This window comes from Haliotis rubra, unplaced genomic scaffold (genome assembly GCF_003918875.1).
Source record: "Haliotis rubra isolate DU_JTF1 unplaced genomic scaffold, ASM391887v1 Scf279, whole genome shotgun sequence".
Lineage (NCBI taxonomy): Eukaryota > Metazoa > Mollusca > Gastropoda > Lepetellida > Haliotidae > Haliotis > Haliotis rubra.
Window position 1 is genome coordinate 1,270,010 of NW_025766880.1, and position 22,384 is coordinate 1,292,393.

At 50.7% G+C, this 22,384-nt stretch overlaps 1 protein-coding gene across 1 annotated transcript; it reads right to left on the reverse strand.

The window, feature by feature from the left end:
- Positions 1-1,656: 1,656 nt before the first annotated feature.
- LOC124281057 lies at positions 1,657-14,204 on the reverse strand. The gene is made up of 15 exons (XM_046717064.1): positions 14,048-14,204; positions 13,278-13,424; positions 11,976-12,122; positions 11,012-11,160; positions 9,903-10,062; positions 9,388-9,534; positions 8,633-8,827; positions 7,908-8,006; positions 7,201-7,443; positions 6,913-6,963; positions 5,719-5,868; positions 5,255-5,449; positions 3,813-3,925; positions 2,766-3,261; positions 1,657-2,144 (listed from the first exon to the last, which is right to left on the reverse strand). The coding sequence occupies exons 1-15, from the start codon at positions 14,202-14,204 to the stop codon at positions 1,657-1,659; spliced, it is 2,937 nt and encodes a 978-aa protein (XP_046573020.1).
- Positions 14,205-22,384: the final 8,180 nt, after the last annotated feature.

Sequence of the window (22,384 nt, forward strand, 5' to 3'; positions counted from 1 at the left end):
ATGACAGGGTATACACTTGGGACTCCTCACGGTCTTGGAACGAGGTTGGTGACAGGGTACTCCTCGCGGTCTGAGAGCACGGTGGACAACAGGGTATACACTGGGTACTCCTCACGGTCAGGGAGCATGGTGCATGACCGAGTATACACTGGTTATTTCTCAAGGTGTGGGAGCATGGTGGATGTACAGGGTATACACTGGGTACTCCTCACGGTCAGGGAGCATGGTGGATGACCGAGTATACACTGGGTATTCCTCACGGTCTGGGAGCAAGGTTGGTGACAGAGTATACATTGGGTATTCCTCACTGTCTGAGAGCACGGTGGATGACAGGGACTACTCACGGTCTGGGAGCAGGGTGGGTGACAGAGTACACTTTCGGTATTCCTCACGGTCTGGGAGTCTTGTGGCTGACAGAGTATAAACTGGGTATTCCTCACGGTCTGGTAGATCGGTGGATTACAGGGTATACACTGGGAATTCCTCACGGTCTCCGAGCACGGTGTGTGACAGGGTATACACTGGGTATTCCTCAAGGTCTAGGCTCACGGTGGATGACAGAGTATACACTGGGGACTCCTCACGGTCAGGGATCACAGTGGATGACAGAGTATACACTGGGTATTCCTCACGGTCTGGGGGCATGGTGAATGACCGAGTATATACTGGGTATTCCTCACGGTCTGGGAACAAGGTTGGTGACAGGGTATACACTGGGTATTTCTCACGGTCAGGGAGCAAGGTTGGTGACAGAGTATACACTGGGTATTCTTCACTGTCTGAGAGCACGGTGGATGACAGGGTATACACTGGTTATTCCTCACGGTCTGGGAGTATGGTGGTTGACAGGGTATACACTGGTTATTCCACACGGTGTGGGAGTATGGTGGGTGACAGCATCGCTCACGGTATGGAGCACAGTGGGTGACAGAGTATACACTGGTTATTCCTCACGGTCAGAGAGCACAGTGGATGACCGAGTATACACTGGGTATTCCTCATGGTGTGGGAGCATGGTGGATGTACAGGGTATACACTGAGTACTCCTCACGGTCTGGGAGCCAGATGGATGACAGTGTGTACACTGGTTACTCCTCACCGTCTGGAAGTATGGTGGGTGAAAGCATACCTCACGGTCTGGGAGCACAGTGGATGACACGGTATACGCTGGGGATTCCTCACAGTCTGGAGCACGGTGGATGATAGGGTATACACTGGGGACTCCTCACGGTCTGGGAGCACGGTGGATGACAGGGTATATACTTGGAACTCCTCACGGACTGGGTGCACAGTGTGTGACAGGGTATACACTGGGTATTCCTCACGGTCTCGGAGCATGGTGGGTGACAGTGTATACACTCGGCATACCAGACGGTCTGGGACCATGGTGGATTCAGGGTATATACAGGGTATTCCTCACGGTCTGGGAGTACGGTGGGTGACTGGGTATACACTGAGCACTCCTCACGGTCAAGGAGCATGGTGGATGACAGAGTATACACTAGAAATTCCTGACGGTCTGGGATCACGGTGGGTGACAGGTTATACACTGGGTACTCCACACGGTCTTTGAGGATGGTGGGTGACAGGGTACACACCAGGAACTCCTCACGGTGTTGGAGCATAGTGGATGTACAGGGTATACATTGGGTACTCCTAACGGTCAGGGAGCAGGGTAGATGACAGAGTATACACTGGATATTCGTCACGGTCTAGGAGCACGGTGGGTGACAGGGTACAAACTTGGCATTCCTCACGGTCTCGGAGTATGGTGGGTGACAGAGTATACACTAGGTGCTCCTCACGGTGTGGGAGCACAGTTGATGACAGGGTATACCTTGGGTATTCCTCACTGTCTGGGAGCACGGTGGATGACAGGGTAAACACTGGGTACTCATCACGGTCTGGGAGCACGGTGGATGACAGGGTAAACACTGGGTACTCCTCACGCTCTAGGAGAACGGTGGATGACAGGGTATACGCTGGGTACTCCTCACGGTCTGGGAGCAGGGTGGTTGACAGGGTACACACTGGGTATACCTCACGGTCTGGGAGGAAGGTGGATGACAGGGTGTACACTGGGGACTCCTCACGGTCAGGGATAATGGTTGATGACAGGGTATACACTGGGTACTCCTCATGCTCTTGGAGCACGGAGGGTGACAAGACATACACTGGGCATACCTGACGGTCTGGGAGTACGGTGGATTTCAGGGTATATACTGTCTACTCCTCACTGTCTTGGAGTATGGTGGGTGACAGGGTATACACTGAGCACTCCTCATGGTCTGGGAGCACAGTGGATGACAGGGTATACACTGGGTATTCCTCACGGTCTGGGAGCATGGTGGATGACAGAGTATACACTGGGTATCCCTCACTGTCTGGGAGCATGGTGGATGACAGGGTATACACTGGGTATTCCTCACGGTCTGGGAGCATGGTGGATGGCAGAGTATACACTGGCTATTCCTCACTGTCTGTGATCATGGTGGATGGCAGAGTATTCACGGGGTATTCCTCACGGTCTTGGAGCATGGTGGATGACAGGGTATACTCTGGGTACTCTTCTCAGTCTGGGAGCATGGTGGGTGACAGGGTATAAACTGGGTAATCCTCACGGTCTGGGAGTATGGTGGGTGACAGGGTATACACTGAGCACTCAACACGGTCTGGAAGCATGGTGGATGACAGAGTATACACTGGGTATTCATCACTGTCTGTGAGCATGGTGGATAACATAGTATACACTGGGTATTCCTCACGGTCTGGGATCACGGTGGGTGACAGGTAATACACTGGGTACTCCTCACGGTCTGGGAGCACGGTGGTTGACAGGGTACACACTGGGTACTCCTCACGGTCTCGGATCACTGTGTGTGATAGGGTATATACTGGGTACTCGTCATGGTCTGGAACCACGGTGAATGACAGGGTATACACTGGTGACTCATTACGGTCTGGGAGCACGGTGGGTGACAGGGTATACACTGGGGACTTCTCACGGTCTGGGATAAGGGTGGATGACAAGGTATACACGGTGGACTCCTCGTGCTCTTGGAGAACGGTGGGTGAGAGGGTATACACTTTGTACACCTCACAGTCTGGGAGCACGGTGGTTGACAAGGTACACACTGTGTATTTTTCATGGCCTGGGAGCATGGTGGATGACAGATTATACACTAGGGACTCCTCACGGGCTGGGAACACGGTGCGTGACAGGGTACAAACTCGGCATTCCTTACGGTCTGGGAGTCTTGTCTGGGGATATCAGGATATATACTGTGTACTCCGCACTATCTGGGAGTATGGAGGGTGACAGAGTATAAACTGGGTACTCCTCATGGTCAGGGAGCGCGGTGGGTGACATGGTATACACTGGACATACCTCACGGTCTGGGAGCAAGGTGGATTTCAGGGTATATACTCGGTACTCCTCACTGTCTGTGAGTATGGAGGGTGACAGGGTATACACTGAGTTTTCCTCACGGTCTGGGAGCACGGTGGATGACAGGTTATATACTGGGTATTCCTCACAGTCTGGGAGAACGGTTGATGACAGGGTATACACTGGGGACTCATCACGGTCTGGGAGCACAGTTGGTGACAGGGTATACACTGGGTTTTCCTCACGGTCTGGGAGCACGGTGGATCACAGGATATATACTGGGTATTCCTCACGGTCTGGGAGAACGGTTGATGACAGGGTATACACTGAGGACTCATCACGGTCTGGGAGCTGGGTGGGTGACAGAGTATACACTGGGTTCTCATCACGGTGTGGGAGCACGGTGGATGTACAGGGTATTTACTGGGTACTCCTCACGGTCCGGGAACACGGTGGATGACAGGGTATACGCTGGAGATTCCTCATGGTCTGAGAGCACGGTGGATGATAGGGTATACACTTGGGGCTCCTCACGGACTGGGTGCACAGTGTGTGACAGGGTATACACTGGTTATTCCTTACGGTCTAGGAGCAAGGTGGGTGACAGGGCATACACTGGGTATTCCTCACGGTCTGCGATCATGGTGGATGACAGGGTATACACTGGGTACTCCTCACTTTTTGGGAGCACGGTGGTTGACAGGGTTTACACTTGGTATTCCTCACGGTCTGGGAGCACGGTTGGTAACAGGGTATACCCTGGGCACTCCTCACGGTCTGGAAGCATGGTGGATGACAGAGTATACTCTGGGTATTCCTCATTGTCTGTGAGCATGGTGGATGACAGAGTATACACTGGGTATTCCTGACGGTCTGGGAGCCCGGTGGGTGACAAGGTACAAACTCGACATTCCTCACGGTCTGGGAGTATCGCGGGTGAAAAGGTATACACTGGGTACTTCTCACTGTCTCGGAGCACGTTTGATGACAGGGTATACCCGTGGTATTACTCACTGTCTGGGAGCACGGTGAATGACAGGGTATATACTTGGTACTCCTCGCAGTCTGGGAGCACGGTGGATGACAGGGTATACACTGGGTATTCCTCAAGGTCTGGGAGCACGGTGGATGACAGGGTATACACTGGTTATTCCTCACGATCTGGGAGTACGGTGGGTGACAGCATACCTCGCGGTGTGGGAGCATAGTGGATGACAGGGTATATACTGGGTACACCTCACGGTCTGGGAGCACGGTGGATGTCAGGGTGTACACTGGGGACTGCTTACGGTCAAGGAGCACGGTGGGTGACAGAGAACACATTCGGTATTTCTCAAGGTCTCACAGTATGTTGGGTGACAGAGTATAAACTGGGTATTCCTCTCGGTGTTGGAGCACGTCGGATTACAGGGTGTTCACTGCGTATTCCTTACAGCCTGGGAGCACGGTGGATGACAGGGTATACACTGGGTACTCCTCACGGTCTGGGAGCACAGTTGGTGACAGGGTATACACTGGGTTTTCCTCACGGTCTGGGAGCACGGTGGATCACAGGATATATACTGGGTATTCCTCACAGTCTGGGAGAACGGTTGATGACAGGGTATACACTGGGGACTCATCACGGTCTGGGAGCTGGGTGGGTGACAGAGTATACACTGGGTTCTCATCACGGTGTGGGAGCACGGTGGATGTACAGGGTATTTACTGGGTACTCCTCACGGTCCGGGAACACGGTGGATGACAGGGTATACGCTGGAGATTCCTCATGGTCTGAGAGCACGGTGGATGATAGGGTATACACTTGGGACTCCTCACGGACTGGGTGCACAGTGTGTGACAGGGTATACACTGGTTATTCCTTACGGTCTAGGAGCAAGGTAGGTGACAGGGCATACACTGGGTATTCCTCACGGTCTGCGATCATGGTGGATGACAGGGTATACACTGGGTACTCCTCACTTTTTGGGAGCACGGTGGTTGACAGGGTATACACTTGGTATTCCTCACGGTCTGGGAGCACGGTTGGTAACAGGGTATACCCTGGGCACTCCTCACGGTCTGGAAGCATGGTGGATGACAGAGTATACACTGGGTATTCCTCATTGTCTGTGAGCATGGTGGATGACAGAGTATACACTGGGTATTCCTGACTGTCTGGGAGCCCGGTGGGTGACAAGGTACAAACTCGACATTCCTCACGGTCTGGGAGTATCGCGGGTGAAAAAGTATACACTGGGTACTTCTCACGGTCTGGGAGCACGTTTGATGACAGGGTATACACTGGGTATTCCTCAAGGTCTGGGAGCACGGTGGATGACAGGGTATACACTGGTTATTCCTCACGATCTGGGAGTACGGTGGGTGACAGCATACCTCGCGGTCTGGGAGCACGGTGGATGTCAGGGTGTTCACTGGGGACTGCTTACGGTCAAGGAGCACGATGGGTGACAGAGTACACAATCGGTATTTCTCACGGTCTGACAGTATGTTGGGTGACAGAGTATAAACTGGGTATTCCTCTCGGTGTGGGAGCACGTCGGATTACATGGTGTTCACTGCGTATTCCTTACAGCCTGGGAGAATGGAGGGTGACAGAGTATAAACTGGGTACTCCTCATGGTCAGGGAGCGGGGTGGGTGACATGGTATACACTGGACATACCTCACGGTCTGGGAGCAAGGTGGATTTCAGGGTATATACTCGGTACTCCTCACTGTCTGTGAGTATGGAGGGTGACAGGGTATACACTAGTGACTGCTTATGGTCTGGGAGAAAGGTGGGTGACAGGGTTTACACTGGGTATTCCTCACAGTCTGGGAGAACGGTGGTTGACAGGGTATACACTGAGGACTCCTCACGGTCTGAGAGCATGGTCGCTGACAGAGTATACACTGGTTATTCCTCACTGTCTGTGAGCATGGTGGATGACAGAGTATACACTGGGTATTCCTCACGGTCGTGGAGCACGGTGGATGACAGGGTATACACTGGGTATTCCTCAAGGTCTGGGAGCACGGTGGATCACAGGGTATACACTGGTTATTCCTCACGATCTGGAAGTACGGTGGGTGACAGCATTCTTCGCGGTGTGGGAGCATAGTGGATGACAGGGTATATACTGGGTACTCCTCACGGTCTGGGAGTACGGTGGATGTCAGGGTGAACACTGGGGACTGCTTACGGTCAAGGAGCACGGTGGGTGACAGAGTACACAATCGGTATTTCTCACGTTCTGACAGTATGTTGGGTGACAGAGTATAAACTGGGTATTCCTCTCGGTGTCGGAGCACGTCGGATTACAGGGTGTTCACTGCGTATTCCTTAGAGCCTGGGAGCACGGTGGATGACAGGGTATACACTGGGTACTCCTCACGGTCTGGGAGCACAGTTGGTGACAGGGTATACACTGGGGACTCCTCACGGTCTGGGAACACGGTGCGTGACAGGGTACAAACTCGGCATTCCTTACGGTCTCGGAGTCATGTCTGGGGATATCAAGGTATTTACTGGGTACTCCTCACGGTCCGGGAACACGGTGGATGACAGGGTATCCGCTGGAGATTCCTCATGGTCTGAAAGCACGATGAATGATAGGGTATACACTTGTGACTCCTCACGGACTGGGTGCACAGTGTGTGACAGGGTATACACTGGTTATTCCTTACGGTCTAGGAGCAAGATGGGTGACAGGGTATACACTGAGTATTCTTCACTGTCTGGGAGCACGGTGGGTGACAGGGTATACACTGGGTATTCCTCACGGTCTCCGATCATGGTGGATGACAGGGTATACACTGGTTATTCCTTACGGTCTAGGAGCAAGATGGGTGACAGCGTATACACTGAGTAGTCTTCACTGTCTGGGAGCACGGTGGGTGACAGGGTATACACTGGGTATTCCTCACGGTCTGTGATCATGGTGGATGACAGGGTATACACTGGGTACTCCTCACTTTTTGGGAGCACGGTGGTTGACAGGGTATACACTTGGTATTCCTCACGGTCTGGGAGCACGGTTGGTAACAGGGTATACCCTGGGCACTCCTCACGGTCTGGAAGCATGGTGTATGACAGAGTATACACTGGGTATTCCTCATTGTCTGTGAGCATGGTGGATGACAGAGTATACACTGGGTATTCCTGACGGTCTGGGAGCACGGTGGGTGACAAGGTACAAACTCGGCATTCCTCACGGTCTGGGAGTATCGCGGTTGAAAAAGTATACACTGGGTACTTCTCATTGTCTGGGAGCACGTTTGATGACAGGGTATACCCGTGGTATTACTCACTGTCTTGGAGCACGGTGAACGACAGGGTATATACTTGGTACTCCTCGCAGTCTGGGAGGACGGTGGATGACAGGGTATACATTGGGTATTCCTCAAGGTCTGGGAGCACGGTGGATGACAGGGTATACACTGGTTATTCCTCACGATCTGGGAGTACGGTGGGTGACAGCATACTTCGCGGTCTGGGAGCATAGTGGATGACAGGGTATATACTGGGTACTCCTCACGGTCTGGGAGCACGGTGGATGTCAGGGTGAACACTGGGGACTGCTTACGGTCAAGGAGCACGTTGGGTGACAGAGTACACAATCGGTATTTCTCACGTTCTGACAGTATGTTGGGTGACAGAGTATAAACTGGGTATTCCTCTCGGTGTGGGAGCACGTCGGATTACAGGGTGTTCACTGCGTATTCCTTAGAGCCTGGGAGCACAGTGGATGACAGGGTATACACTGGGTACTCCTCACGGTCTGGGAGCACAGTTAGTGACAGGGTATACACTGGGGACTCCTCACGGGCTGGGAACACGGTGCGTGACAGGGTACAAACTCGGCATTCTTTACGGTCTGGGAGTCTTGTCTGGGGATATCAGGGTATATACTGTGTACTCCGCACTATCTGGGAGTATGGAGGGTGACAGAGTATAAACTGGGTACTCCTCATGGTCAGGGAGCGCGGTGGGTGACATGGTATACACTGGACATACCTCACGGTCTGTGAGCAAGGTGGATTTCAGGGTATATACTCGGTACTCCTCACTGTCTGTGAGTATGGAGGGTGACAGGGTATACACTGAGCACTCCTCACGGTCTGGGAGCACGGTGGATGACAGGTTATAAACTGGGTATTCCTCACAGTCTGGGAGAACGGTTGATGACAGGATATATACTGGGTTCTCATCACGGTGTGGGAGCATGGTGGATGTACAGGGTATTTACTGGGTACTCCTCACTGTCTGGGAGCACGGTGGGTGACAGGGTATACACTGGGTAATCCTCACGGTCTGCGATCATGGTGGATGACAGGGTATACACTGGGTCCTCCTCACTTTTTGGGAGCACGGTGGTTGTCAGGGTATACACTTGGTATTCCTCACGGTCTGGGAGCACGGTTGGTAACAGGGTACACACTGGGCACTCCTCACGGTCTGGAAGCATGGTGGATGACAGAGTATACACTGGGTATTCCTGACGGTCTGGGAGCACGGTGGGTGACAAGGTACAAACTCGGCTTTCCTCACGGTCTGGGAGTATCGCGGGTGAAAAAGTATACACTGGGTACTTCTCACTGTCTGGGAGCACGTTTGATGACAGGGTATATACTTGGTACTCCTCGCAGTCTGGGAGCGCGGTGGGTGACAGGGTATACACTAGGGACTGCTTATGTTCTGGGTTCACTGTGGATGACAGGGTATACACTGGGTATTCCTCACGGTCTTGGAGCATGGTTTGTGAGAGCATACCTCATGGTCTGTGAGCACAGTGGATGACAGGGTATATACTGGGTACTCCTCACGGTCTGGGAGCACGGTGGGTGACAGGGTATACACTAGGGACTGCTTATGTTCTGGGTTCACTGTGGATGACAGGGTTTACACTGGGTATTCCTCACAGTCTGGGAGAAAGGTGGTTGACAGGGTTTAAACTGGGTACTCCTCACGGTCTGAGAGCATGGTCGTTCACAGAGTATACACTGGTTATTCCTCACGGTCTGTGAGCATGGTGGATGACAGAGTATACACTGGGTATTCCTCACGATCTGGGAACACGGTGGATGACAGGGTATACGCTGTGGATTCCTCACGGTCTAGGAACACGGTGAATGACAGGGTATACACTGGGTACTCCTCACGGTCTGAGAGCACGGTGGATAACAGTGTATACACTGGGCATACCTCACGGTCTGGGAGAACGGTGGATGACAGGGTATACACTGGGTATTCCGCAAGGTCTGGGAGCACGGTGGATGACAGCATACCTCGCGGTCTGGGAGCATAGTGGATGACAGGGTATATACTGGGTACTCCTCACGGTCTGGGAGCACGATGGATGTCAGGGTGTACACTGGGGACTGCTTACGGTCAAGGAGCACGATGGGTGACAGAGTACACAATCGGTATTTCTCACGGTCTGACAGTATGTTGGGTGACAGAGTATAAACTGGGTATTCCTCTCGGTGTGGGAGCACGTCGGATTATAGGGTGTACACTGCGTATTCCTTACAGCCTGGGAGCACGGTGGATGACAGGGTATACACTGGGTACTCCTCACGGTCTGGGAGCACCATTGGTGACAGGGTATACACTGGGGACTCCTCACGGGCTGGGAACACGGTGGGTGACAGGGTACAAACTCGGCATTCCTTACGGTCTGGGAGTCTTGTCTGGGGATATCAGGGTATATACTGTGTACTCCGCACTATCTGGGAGTATGGAGGGTGACAGAGTATAAACTGGGTACTCCTCATGTTCAGGGAGCGGGGTGGGTGACATGGTATACAGTGGACATACCTCACGGTCTGTGAGCACGGTGGATTTCAGGGTATATACTCGGTACTCCTCACTGTCTGTGAGTATGGAGGGTGACAGGGTATACACCGAGCACTCCTCATGGTCTGTGAGCACGTTGGATGACAGGGTTTACACTGGGTTTTCCTCACGGTCTGGGAGCACGGTGGATGACAGGTTATACACTGGGTATTCCTCACTGTCTGGGAGGACGGTGGATGACAGGGTTTACACTGGGTATTCTTCACAGTCTGGGAGAACGGTGGTTGACAGGGTATACACTGGGTACTCCTCACGGTCTGAGAGCATGGTCGTTGACTGAGTATACACTCGGTATTCCTCACTGTCTGTGAGCATGGTGGATGACAGAGTATACACTGGGTATTCCTCACGGTCTGGGAGCACTGTGGGCGACAGGTTATACACCGGGTACTCCTCGCGGTATGAGTGCATGGTGGATGTAAAGGGTATTCACTGGGTACTCCCCACGATCTGGGATCACGGTGGATGACAGAGTATACAATGGGGATTCCTCACGGTCTGGGAGCACGGTTGGTGACAGGGTATACACTGGGCACTCCTCACGGTCTGGAAGCATGGTGGTTGACAGGGTATACCCTGGGTATTCCTCACGGTCTGGGAGCATGGTGGATGACAGAGTATACACTGGGTATTCCTGACGGTCTGGGAGCACAGTGGGTGACAGGGTACAAACTCGGCATTCCTCACGGTCTGGGAGTATCGCGGGTGAAAAAGTATACACTGGGTACTCCTCACTGTCGGGGAGCACGTTTGATGACAGGGTATACCCGTGGTATTACTCACTGTCTGGGTGCACGGTGAATGACAGGGTATATACTTGGTACTCCCTCGCAGTCTGGGGAGCACGGTGTGAGACCGGGTATACACTGGGTACTCCTCACGATCTAGGAGCACGGTGGATGACAGGGTATACACTGGGGACTCCTCAAGGTCTGGAAGCACGGTTGGTGACAAAATATCAACTGAATATTCCTCACCGTCTGGGTCCACGGTGGGTAACAGGGTATACACTGGATGCTCCTCAAGGTGTGGGAGCATGGTGCATGTACAGGGTATACGTTGGGTACTCCTAACGGTCTGGAAGTATGGTGGATGACAGAGTATGCACTGGGTATTCCTCACGGTCTGGGAGCACGGTTGGTGACAGGCTATACCCTGGGCACTCCTCACGGTCTGGAAGCATGGTGGATGACAGCGTACACACTGGGTATTACTCACTGTCTGTGAGCATGGTGGATGACAGTGTATACACTGGGTACTCCTCAAGGTCTGGAAGCACGGTTGGTGACAAAATATCAACTGAATACTCCTCACCGTCTGGGTCCACGGTGGGTAACAGGGTATACACTGGGTGCTCCTCAAGGTGTGGGAGCATGGTGCATGTACAGGGTATACGTTGGGTACTCCCCACGATCTGGGATCACGGTGGATGACAGAGTATACAATGGGGATTCCTCACGGTCTGGGAGCACGGTTGGTGACAGGGTATACACTGGGCACTCCTCACGGTCTGGAAGCATGGTGGTTGACAGGGTATACCCTGGGTATTCCTCACGGTCTGGGAGCATGGTGGATGACAGAGTATACACTGGGTATTCCTGACGGTCTGGGAGCACAGTGGGTGACAGGGTACAAACTCGGCATTCCTCACGGTCTGGGAGTATCGCGGGTGAAAAAGTATACACTGGGTACTCCTCACTGTCGGGGAGCACGTTTGATGACAGGGTATACCCGTGGTATTACTCACTGTCTGGGTGCACGGTGAATGACAGGGTATATACTTGGTACTCCTCGCAGTCTGGGAGCACGGTGTGAGACCGGGTATACACTGGGTACTCCTCACGATCTAGGAGCACGGTGGATGACAGGGTATACACTGGGGACTCCTCAAGGTCTGGAAGCACGGTTGGTGACAAAATATCAACTGAATATTCCTCACCGTCTGGGTCCACGGTGGGTAACAGGGTATACACTGGATGCTCCTCAAGGTGTGGGAGCATGGTGCATGTACAGGGTATACGTTGGGTACTCCTAACGGTCTGGAAGTATGGTGGATGACAGAGTATGCACTGGGTATTCCTCACGGTCTGGGAGCACGGTTGGTGACAGGCTATACCCTGGGCACTCCTCACGGTCTGGAAGCATGGTGGATGACAGCGTACACACTGGGTATTACTCACTGTCTGTGAGCATGGTGGATGACAGTGTATACACTGGGTACTCCTCAAGGTCTGGAAGCACGGTTGGTGACAAAATATCAACTGAATACTCCTCACCGTCTGGGTCCACGGTGGGTAACAGGGTATACACTGGGTGCTCCTCAAGGTGTGGGAGCATGGTGCATGTACAGGGTATACGTTGGGTACTCCTAACGGTCTGGAAGTATGGTGGATGACAGAGTATGCACTGGGTATTCCTCACGGTCTGGGAGCACGGTTGGTGACAGGCTATACCCTGGGCACTCTCCTCACGGTCTGGAAGCATGGTGGATGACAGCGTACACACTGGGTATTACTCACTGTCTGTGAGCATGGTGGATGACAGTGTATACACTGGGTACTCCCTCAAGGTCTGGAAGCACGGTTGGTGACAAAATATCAACTGAATACTCCTCACCGTCTGGGTCCACGGTGGGTAACAGGGTATACACTGGGTGCTCCTCAAGGTGTGGGAGCATGGTGCATGTACAGGGTATACGTTGGGTACTCCCCACGATCTGGGATCACGGTGGATGACAGAGTATACAATGGGGATTCCTCACGGTCTGGGAGCACGGTTGGTGACAGGGTATACACTGGGCACTCCTCACGGTCTGGAAGCATGGTGGTTGACAGGGTATACCCTGGGTATTCCTCACGGTCTGGGAGCATGGTGGATGACAGAGTATACACTGGGTATTCCTGACGGTCTGGGAGCACAGTGGGTGACAGGGTACAAACTCGGCATTCCTCACGGTCTGGGAGTATCGCGGGTGAAAAAGTATACACTGGGTACTCCTCACTGTCGGGGAGCACGTTTGATGACAGGGTATACCCGTGGTATTACTCACTGTCTGGGTGCACGGTGAATGACAGGGTATATACTTGGTACTCCTCGCAGTCTGGGAGCACGGTGTGAGACCGGGTATACACTGGGTACTCCTCACGATCTAGGAGCACGGTGGATGACAGGGTATACACTGGGGACTCCTCAAGGTCTGGAAGCACGGTTGGTGACAAAATATCAACTGAATATTCCTCACCGTCTGGGTCCACGGTGGGTAACAGGGTATACACTGGATGCTCCTCAAGGTGTGGGAGCATGGTGCATGTACAGGGTATACGTTGGGTACTCCTAACGGTCTGGAAGTATGGTGGATGACAGAGTATGCACTGGGTATTCCTCACGGTCTGGGAGCACGGTTGGTGACAGGCTATACCCTGGGCACTCCTCACGGTCTGGAAGCATGGTGGATGACAGCGTACACACTGGGTATTACTCACTGTCTGTGAGCATGGTGGATGACAGTGTATACACTGGGTACTCCTCAAGGTCTGGAAGCACGGTTGGTGACAAAATATCAACTGAATACTCCTCACCGTCTGGGTCCACGGTGGGTAACAGGGTATACACTGGGTGCTCCTCAAGGTGTGGGAGCATGGTGCATGTACAGGGTATACGTTGGGTACTCCTAACGGTCTGGAAGTATGGTGGATGACAGAGTATGCACTGGGTATTCCTCACGGTCTGGGAGCACGGTTGGTGACAGGCTATACCCTGGGCACTCCTCACGGTCTGGAAGCATGGTGGATGACAGCGTACACACTGGGTATTACTCACTGTCTGTGAGCATGGTGGATGACAGTGTATACACTGGGTACTCCTCAAGGTCTGGAAGCACGGTTGGTGACAAAATATCAACTGAATACTCCTCACCGTCTGGGTCCACGGTGGGTAACAGGGTATACACTGGGTGCTCCTCAAGGTGTGGGAGCATGGTGCATGTACAGGGTATACGTTGGGTACTCCTAACGGTCTGGAAGTATGGTGGATGACAGAGTATGCACTGGGTATTCCTCACGGTCTGTGAGCACGGATGGTGACAGGCTATACCCTGGGCACTCCTCACGGTCTGGAAGCATGGTGGATGACAGAGTATACACTGGGTATTCCTCATTGTCTGTGAGCATGGTGGATGACAGAGTATACACTGGGTATTCCTGACGGTCTGGGAGCACGGTGGGTGACAGGGTACAAACTCGGCATTCCTCACGGTCTGGGAGTATCGCGGGTGAAAAAGTATACACTGGGTACTTCTCACTGTCGGGGAGCACGTTTGATGACAGGGTATACCCTTGGTATTACTCACTGTCTGGGAGCACGGTGGGTGACAGGGTACAAACTCGGCATTTCTTACGGTCTGGGAGTATGGTAGGTGACAGAGTATACACTCCGTACTCCTCACGGTCGGGGAGCACTGTTGATGACAGGGTATACCCTTGGTATTCTTCACGGCCTGGGATCACTGTGGATGACAGGGTATACACTGGGGACTCCTCACGGTCTGGGATCACGGTGGATGACAGGGTACACACTGGTTACTCCTCCTGGTTTGGGAGCGCGGTGGGTGACATGGTATACACTGGACATACCTCACGGTCTGGGTGGACGCTTGTTTTCTGGGTATATACTCTCGGTAATCCTCACTGTCTGTGAGTATGGCGGGTGACAGGGTATACACTGAGCACTCCTCATTGTCTGTGAGCACGTTGGATGACAGGGTATACACTGGGTATTCCTCACAATCTGGGAGAACGGTTGATGGCAGGGTATACACTGGGGACTCCTCACGGTGTGGGAGCAGGGTAGGTGTCAGGGTATACACTGCGTACTCTCACGGCGTGGGAGCATGGTGATTGACAGAGTATACACTGGGTTCTCCTCACGGTGTGGGAGCATGGTGGATGTACAGGGTATTCACTGGGTACTCCCTCATGGTCTGGGATCACGGTGGATGATAGGGTATACGCTGGGGATTCCTCATTGTCTGGGAGCACGGTGGGTGACAGGGTATACACTGGGCATACCCTCACGGTCTGGGAGCATGGTGGATTTCAGAGTATATACTGGGTACTTATCACTGTTTGGGAGTATGGTGGATGACAGGGTTTACACTGAGCACTTCTCATGTTCTGGGAGCACGGTGGATGACAGGGTATACACTGGGTATTCCCCACGGTCTGGGAGCACTGTGGATGACAGGGTATACACTGGGTATTCCTGACGGTCTGGGAGAACGGTGGATGACAGGATATACACTTGGTATTCCTAACTGTCTGTGAGCCTGGAGGATGCCAGCGTATACACTGGGTATTCCTCACAATCTGCGAGCACGGTGGATGACAGGGTATACACTGGTCATTCCTCACGGTCTGGAGTATGGTGTGTGACAGCATACCTGACGGTCTGGGAGCATGGTGAATTTCAGGGTATATACTGGGTACTTATCACTGTCTGGGAGCATGGTGGGTTTCAGGGTATACACTGGGTATTCCTCACGGTCTGGGGAGAACGGTGGATGACAGGATATACACTGGGTACTCCTCATGGTCTGGGAGCATGGTGGATGACAGAGTATACACTGGGTATTCCTCACAGTCTGCGAGCACGGTGGATGACAGGGTATAGACTGGTTATTCCTCACGGTCTGGGAGTATGGTGCGTGACAGCATACCTGCCGTTCTGGAAGCACGGTGGATGACAGGGTATATACTGGGTATTCCTCACAGTCTGCGAGCACGGGTGGATGACAGGGTATACACTGGTTATTCCTCACGGTCTGGGAGTATGGTGCGTGACAGCATACCTGACGGTCTGGGAGCACGGTGGATGACAGGGTATATACTGGGTACTCCTCACGGTCTGGGAGCACGGTGGGTGACAGAGTATATACTGTGTATTCCTCACTGTCTGGGAGTATGGTGTGTGACAGGGTATACACTGGTTATTCCTGACGGTTTGGAGCACGGTGGGTGACAGGGTATACCCTGGGTATTCTTCACTGTCTGGGAGCACAGTGGGTGACAGGGTATACACTGGGTACCCTCATGGTCTGGGAGGTCGGTGGGTGACAGAGTATAAACTGGGTATTCCTCACGGTCTGGGAGCACGGTGGATTAGAGGGTAAACACTGGGTACTCCTTACGGCCTGGGAGCACGGTGGGTGACAGGGTATATACTGGGCACTCCTCACGGTCTGGGAGCTCGGTGGGTGAGAGATTATACACTGGGTACTTCCAAACTTCGAAAAGTATTGCAAATGGGAGGGTTTATTCTGGTACCCGCTCTGAGAGTATGAACAATTGGAGTTCATAAAGTGGGTTCTTCCCCGCGCTTCAAGAATACAACGAGTAGGATATATATATATATATATATTACAGTTCTTCTGCCCCATGAGTACGGTTTATAGGAAGACGGCGAATAGGACTGTACATAGGGGATACACATAATGCTCTAGGAGTATGAATGGCGAATAGGACTGTACATAGGGGATACACATAAAGCTCTAGCAGTATGAATGGCGAATTGGAATGTAACTACAAGGCACACCCAACGCTCTATGAATACGACGAATGTGATGGTATACGTGACAGGGTATACACTGAGCACTTCTCATGTTCTGGGAGCACGGTGGATGACGGTAAACACTATTTATTACTCACGATCTGGGAGTATGGTGGGTGAGAGCATACCTCGCGGTCTGGGAGCACAGTGGATGACTGGGTATATACTGGGTATTCCTCACGGTCTGGGAGCACGGTGGGTGACAGGGTATACACTGGGGACTGCTTACAGTCTGGGAGCACGTTGGGTGACAGAGAACACACTCGGTATTCCTCATGCTCTGGCAGTATTTTGGGTGACAGCGTATAAACTGGCTATTCCTCACGGTCTGGGAGCACGTCGGATTACAGGGTGTACAGTGGGTATTCCTTACGGCCTGGGAGCACGGTGGATGACAGGGTATACACTGGGTACTCCTCACTGTCTGGGAGCACGGTGTGACTTGGTATACACTGGGGACTCCTCACGGTCTGGGATCGCGGTGGATGACAGGGTAGACACCAGGTATTCCTGACTGTCTGGGAGCACGGTGGGTGACAGGGTACAAACTCGGCATTCCTTACGGTCTGGGAGTATGGTGGATTTCAGGTTATGTACTGTGTACTCCTCACTGTCTGGGAGTATGGAGGTTGACAGAGTATAAACTGGGTATTCCTCACTGTCTGTGAGCATGGTGGATGACAGAGTAGACACTGGGTATTCCTGACTGTCTGGGAGCACGGTGGGTGACAGGGTACAAACTCGGCATTCCTTACGGTCTGGGAGTATGGTGGGAGACAGAGTATACACAGGGTACTCCTCACTGTCAGGGAGCACTGTTGATGACAGGGTATACCCTGGGTATTCTTCACGGCCTGGGATCACTGTGGATGACAGGATATACACTGGGGACTCCTCACGGTCTGGGATCACGGTGGATGACAGGGTATACACTGGTTACTCCTCCTGGTTTGGGAGTGCGGTGGGTGACATGGTATACACTGGACATACCTCACGGTCTGGGTGGACGGTTGATTTCAGGGTATATACTCTGGTAATCCTCACTGTCTTTGAGTATGGTGGGCGACAGAGTTTACACGGTGGATGATTGGGTATACACTGGGTACTCCTCACGGTCGGGAGCATGGTTGATGACAGAGTATACACTGGTACTCCCTCACGGTCTGGGAGCACAGACAGATGACAGAGTATACACTGGGTACTCCTCCCGGTCAGGGAGTATGGTGGATGACAGAGTATACACTGGGTACTTCCAAACTTCGAAAAGTATTGCAAGTGGGAGAGTTTATTCTGGGTACACGCTCTTAGAGTATTAACAATTGAGTTCATAAAGTGGGTTCTTCCCCGCTTCAAGAACACAACTTGAGTAGGATATATATATATATATATATATATATATATATATATATATATATATATATATATATATATATATATATATATATATATATATATATATATATATATATATATATATATATTACAGTTCTTCTGTCCCATGAGTACGGTTTATAGGAAGACGGCGAATAGGACTGTACCTATGAATGGCGAATAGGACTGTACATTGGGGATACACATAATGCTCTAGCAGTATGAATGGCGAATTGGACTGTACATAGGTAATGCACATAAAGCTCTAGCAGTATGAATGGCGAATTGGAGTGTAACTACAAGGCACACCCAACGCTCTCTGAATACGACGAATGTGATGGTATACATGACAGGGTATACACGGAGCACTTCTCATGTTCTGGGGGCACGGTGGATGACAGGTTATACACTGGGTATTCCTAACGGTCTGGGAGGACGGTGGATGACGGGTATACGCTGGGGACTTCTCACGGTCTGGGAGCATGGTGGGTGACAGAGTATACACTGGGTTATCCTCATGGTCTGGGAGCACGGTGGATGACAGGTTATACACTTGGTATTCCTAACTGTCTGTGAGCCTGGAGGATGACAGAGTATACACTGGGTATATTGGAATTGGACTGTATATAGGGGATACACATAATGCTCTATGAGTATGAATGGCGAATTGGACTGTACATAGGGGATACACATAAAGCTAAAGCTAAGGTGTAAACTAAACACATGGTGAGTATCTCACATTCATGCACGGTGTAGGCGTAAACTAAACACATGGTCAGTATCTCACATTCATGCACGGTGTGGTATAGATTAAACACATGGTCAGTATCACACATTCATGGACGGTGTGGGAGTAAACTAAACACATGGTCAGTATCTCACATTCATGCACGGTGTGGGAGTAAACTAAAGACATGGTCAGTATCTCACATTCATGCACGGTGTGGGTGTAGATTAAACACATGGTCAGTATCTCACATTCATGCACGGTGTAGGCGTAAACTAAACACATGCTCAGTATCTCACATCCATGCACGGTGTGGGTGAGAATTAAACACATGGTCAGTATCTCATATTCATGCATGGTGTGGGTGTAGATTAAACACATGGTCAGTATCTCACATTCATGCACGGTGTGGTGTAGTTTAAACACATGGTCAGTATCTCACATTCATGCACTGTGTGGGTGTAGATTATAAAAACATGGTCAGTATCTCACATTCATGCACGGTGTGGGAATAAACTAAAGACATGGTCAGTATCTCACATTCATGCACGGTGTGGGTGAGGATTAAACACATGGTCAGTATCTCACATTCATGCACGGTGTGGGTGAGGATTAAACACATTGTCAGTATCTCACATCCATGCACGGTGTGGGTGAGAATTAAACACATGGTCAGTATCTCATATTCATGCATGGTGTGGGTGTAGATTAAACACATGGTCAGTATCTCACATTCATGCACTGTGTAGGTGTAGATTATAAAAACATGGTCAGTATCTCACATTCATGCACGGTGTGGGTATAAACTAAAGACATGGTCAGTATCTCACATTCATGCACGGTGTGGGTGAGGATTAAACACATGGTCAGTATCTCACATTCATGCACGGTGTGGGAGTAAACTAAAGACATGGTCAGTATCTCACATTCATGCACGGTGTGGGAGTACTAAACACATGGTCAGTACCTCACATTCATGCACGGTGTGGGAGTAAACTAAACATATGGCAAGTATCTCACATTCATCCCCAGTGGTATAGATTAAGCACATAGTCAGTATCGCACATTCATGCACGGTGTGGGTGTAAACTTAAGACATGGTCAGTATCTCACATTTATGCACGGTGTTGGAGTAGATTAAACATATGGTCAGTATCTCACATTCATGCACGGTGTGGGAGTACTAAACACATGGTCAGTACCTCACATTCATGCACGGTGTGGGGAGTAAACTAAACATATGGCAAGTATCTCACATTCATCCCCAGTGGTATAGACTAGGCACATAGTCAGTATCGCACATTCATGCACGGTGTGGGTGTAAACTTAAGACATGGTCAGTATCTCACATTCATGAACGGTGTGGGAGTTAACTAAAGACATGGTCAGTATCTCACATTGATGCACGGCGGGAGTAAACTAAAGATATGGTCAGTATCTCACATTCATGCACGGTGAGGGAGTAAACTAAAGATATCGTCAGTATCTCACATTCATGCACGGTGAGGGAGTAAACTAAAGATATGGTCAGTATCTCACATTCATGCACGGTGAGGGAGTAAACTAAAGACATGGTCAGTATCTCACATTCATGCACGGTGTGGGAGTAATCTAAAGACATGGTCGGTATCTCAAATCCATGCTCTCTTGTATAGATTAAACACATGGTCAGTATCGCACATTCATGCACGGTGTGGGTGTAAACTAAAGACATGGCCAGTATCTCACATTCATGCACGGTGTGGAAGTAAACTAAAGACATGGTCAGTATCTCACATTCATGCACGGAGTGGGTGTAGATTAAACACATTGTCAGTATCTCACATTCATGCACGGTGTTGGAGTAGATTAAACACATGGTCAGTATCTCAAATTCATGCACGGTGTGGGTGTAGATTAAACACATGGTCAGTATCTCACATTCATGCACGGTGTTGGAGTAGATTAAACACATGGTCAGTATCTCAAATTCATGCACGGTGTGGGTGTAGATTAAACAGATGGTCAGTATCTCACATTCATGCACGGTGTTGGAGTAGATTAAACACATGGTCAGTATCTCAAATTCATGCACGGTGTGGGAGTAAGCTAAACACATGGTCAGTATCTCACATTCATCCACGGTGTGGGTGTAGATTAAACACATGGTCAGTATCTCACATTTATGCACGGTGTTGGAGTAGATTAAACATATGGTCAGTATCTCACATTCATGCACGGTGTGGGGAGTACTAAACACATGGTCAGTACCTCACATTCATGCACGGTGTGGGAGTAAACTAAACATATGGCAAGTATCTCATATTCATCCCCAGTGGTATAGATTAGACACATAGTCAGTATCGCACATTCATGCACGGTGTGGGTGTAAACTTAAGACATGGTCAGTATCTCACATTCATGAACGGTGTGGGAGTTAATTAAAGACATGGTCAGTATCTCACATTGATGCACGGTGTGGGAGTAAACTAAAGATATGGTCAGTATCTCACATTCATGCACGGTGTGGGTGTAGATTAAACACATGGTCAGTATCTCACATTCATGCACGGTGTTGGAGTAGATTAAACACATGGTCAGTATCTCAAATTCATGCACGGTGTGGGAGTAAGCTAAACACATGGTCAGTATCTCACATTCATGCACGGTGTGGGTGTAGATTAAACACATGGTCAGTATCTCACATTTATGCACGGTGTTGGAGTAGATTAAACATATGGTCAGTATCTCACATTCATGCACGGTGTGGGAGTACTAAACACATGGTCAGTACCTCACATTCATGCACGGTGTGGGAGTACACTAAACATATGGCAAGTATCTCACATTCATCCGGAGTGGTATAGATTAGGCACATAGTCAGTATCTCACATTCATGCACGGTGAGGGAGTAAACTAAAGATATCGTCAGTATCTCACATTCATGCACGGTGAGGGAGTAAACTAAAGATATGGTCAGTATCTCACATTCATGCACGGTGAGGGAGTAAACTAAAGACATGGTCAGTATCTCACATTCATGCACGGTGTGGGAGTAATCTAAAGACATGGTCGGTATCTCAAATCCATGCTCTCTTGTATAGATTAAACACATGGTCAGTATCTCACATTCATGCACGGTGTGGGTGTAAACTAAAGACATGGCCAGTATCTCACATTCATGCACGGTGTGGAAGTAAAACTAAAGACATGGTCAGTATCTCACATTCATGCACGGAGTGGGTGTAGATTAAACACATTGTCAGTATCTCACATTCATGCACGGTGTCGGAGTAGATTAAACACATGGTCAGTATCTCAAATTCATGCACGGTGTGGGTGTAGATTAAACACATGGTCAGTATCTCACATTCATGCACGGTGTTGGAGTAGATTAAACACATGGTCAGTATCTCAAATTCATGCACGGTGTGGGAGTAAGCTAAACGCATGGTCAGTATCTCACATTCATGCAC

Excerpts from the sequence above, each read along its gene's own strand:
- LOC124281057 (XM_046717064.1), bottom strand. The coding sequence starts at position 14,204 with ATGCTCCCACACCTTGAGGAGCACCCAGTGTATACCCTGTTACCCACC. Across the intron at positions 12,123-13,277 it reads ATTCACCGTGCACCCAGACA|ACCTTGAGGAGTCCCCAGTG; the intron begins GTGAGTAATACC and ends CCGTGCTTCCAG. Across the intron at positions 11,161-11,975 it reads ATTCACCGTGCACCCAGACA|ACCTTGAGGAGTCCCCAGTG; the intron begins GTGAGTAATACC and ends CCGTGCTTCCAG.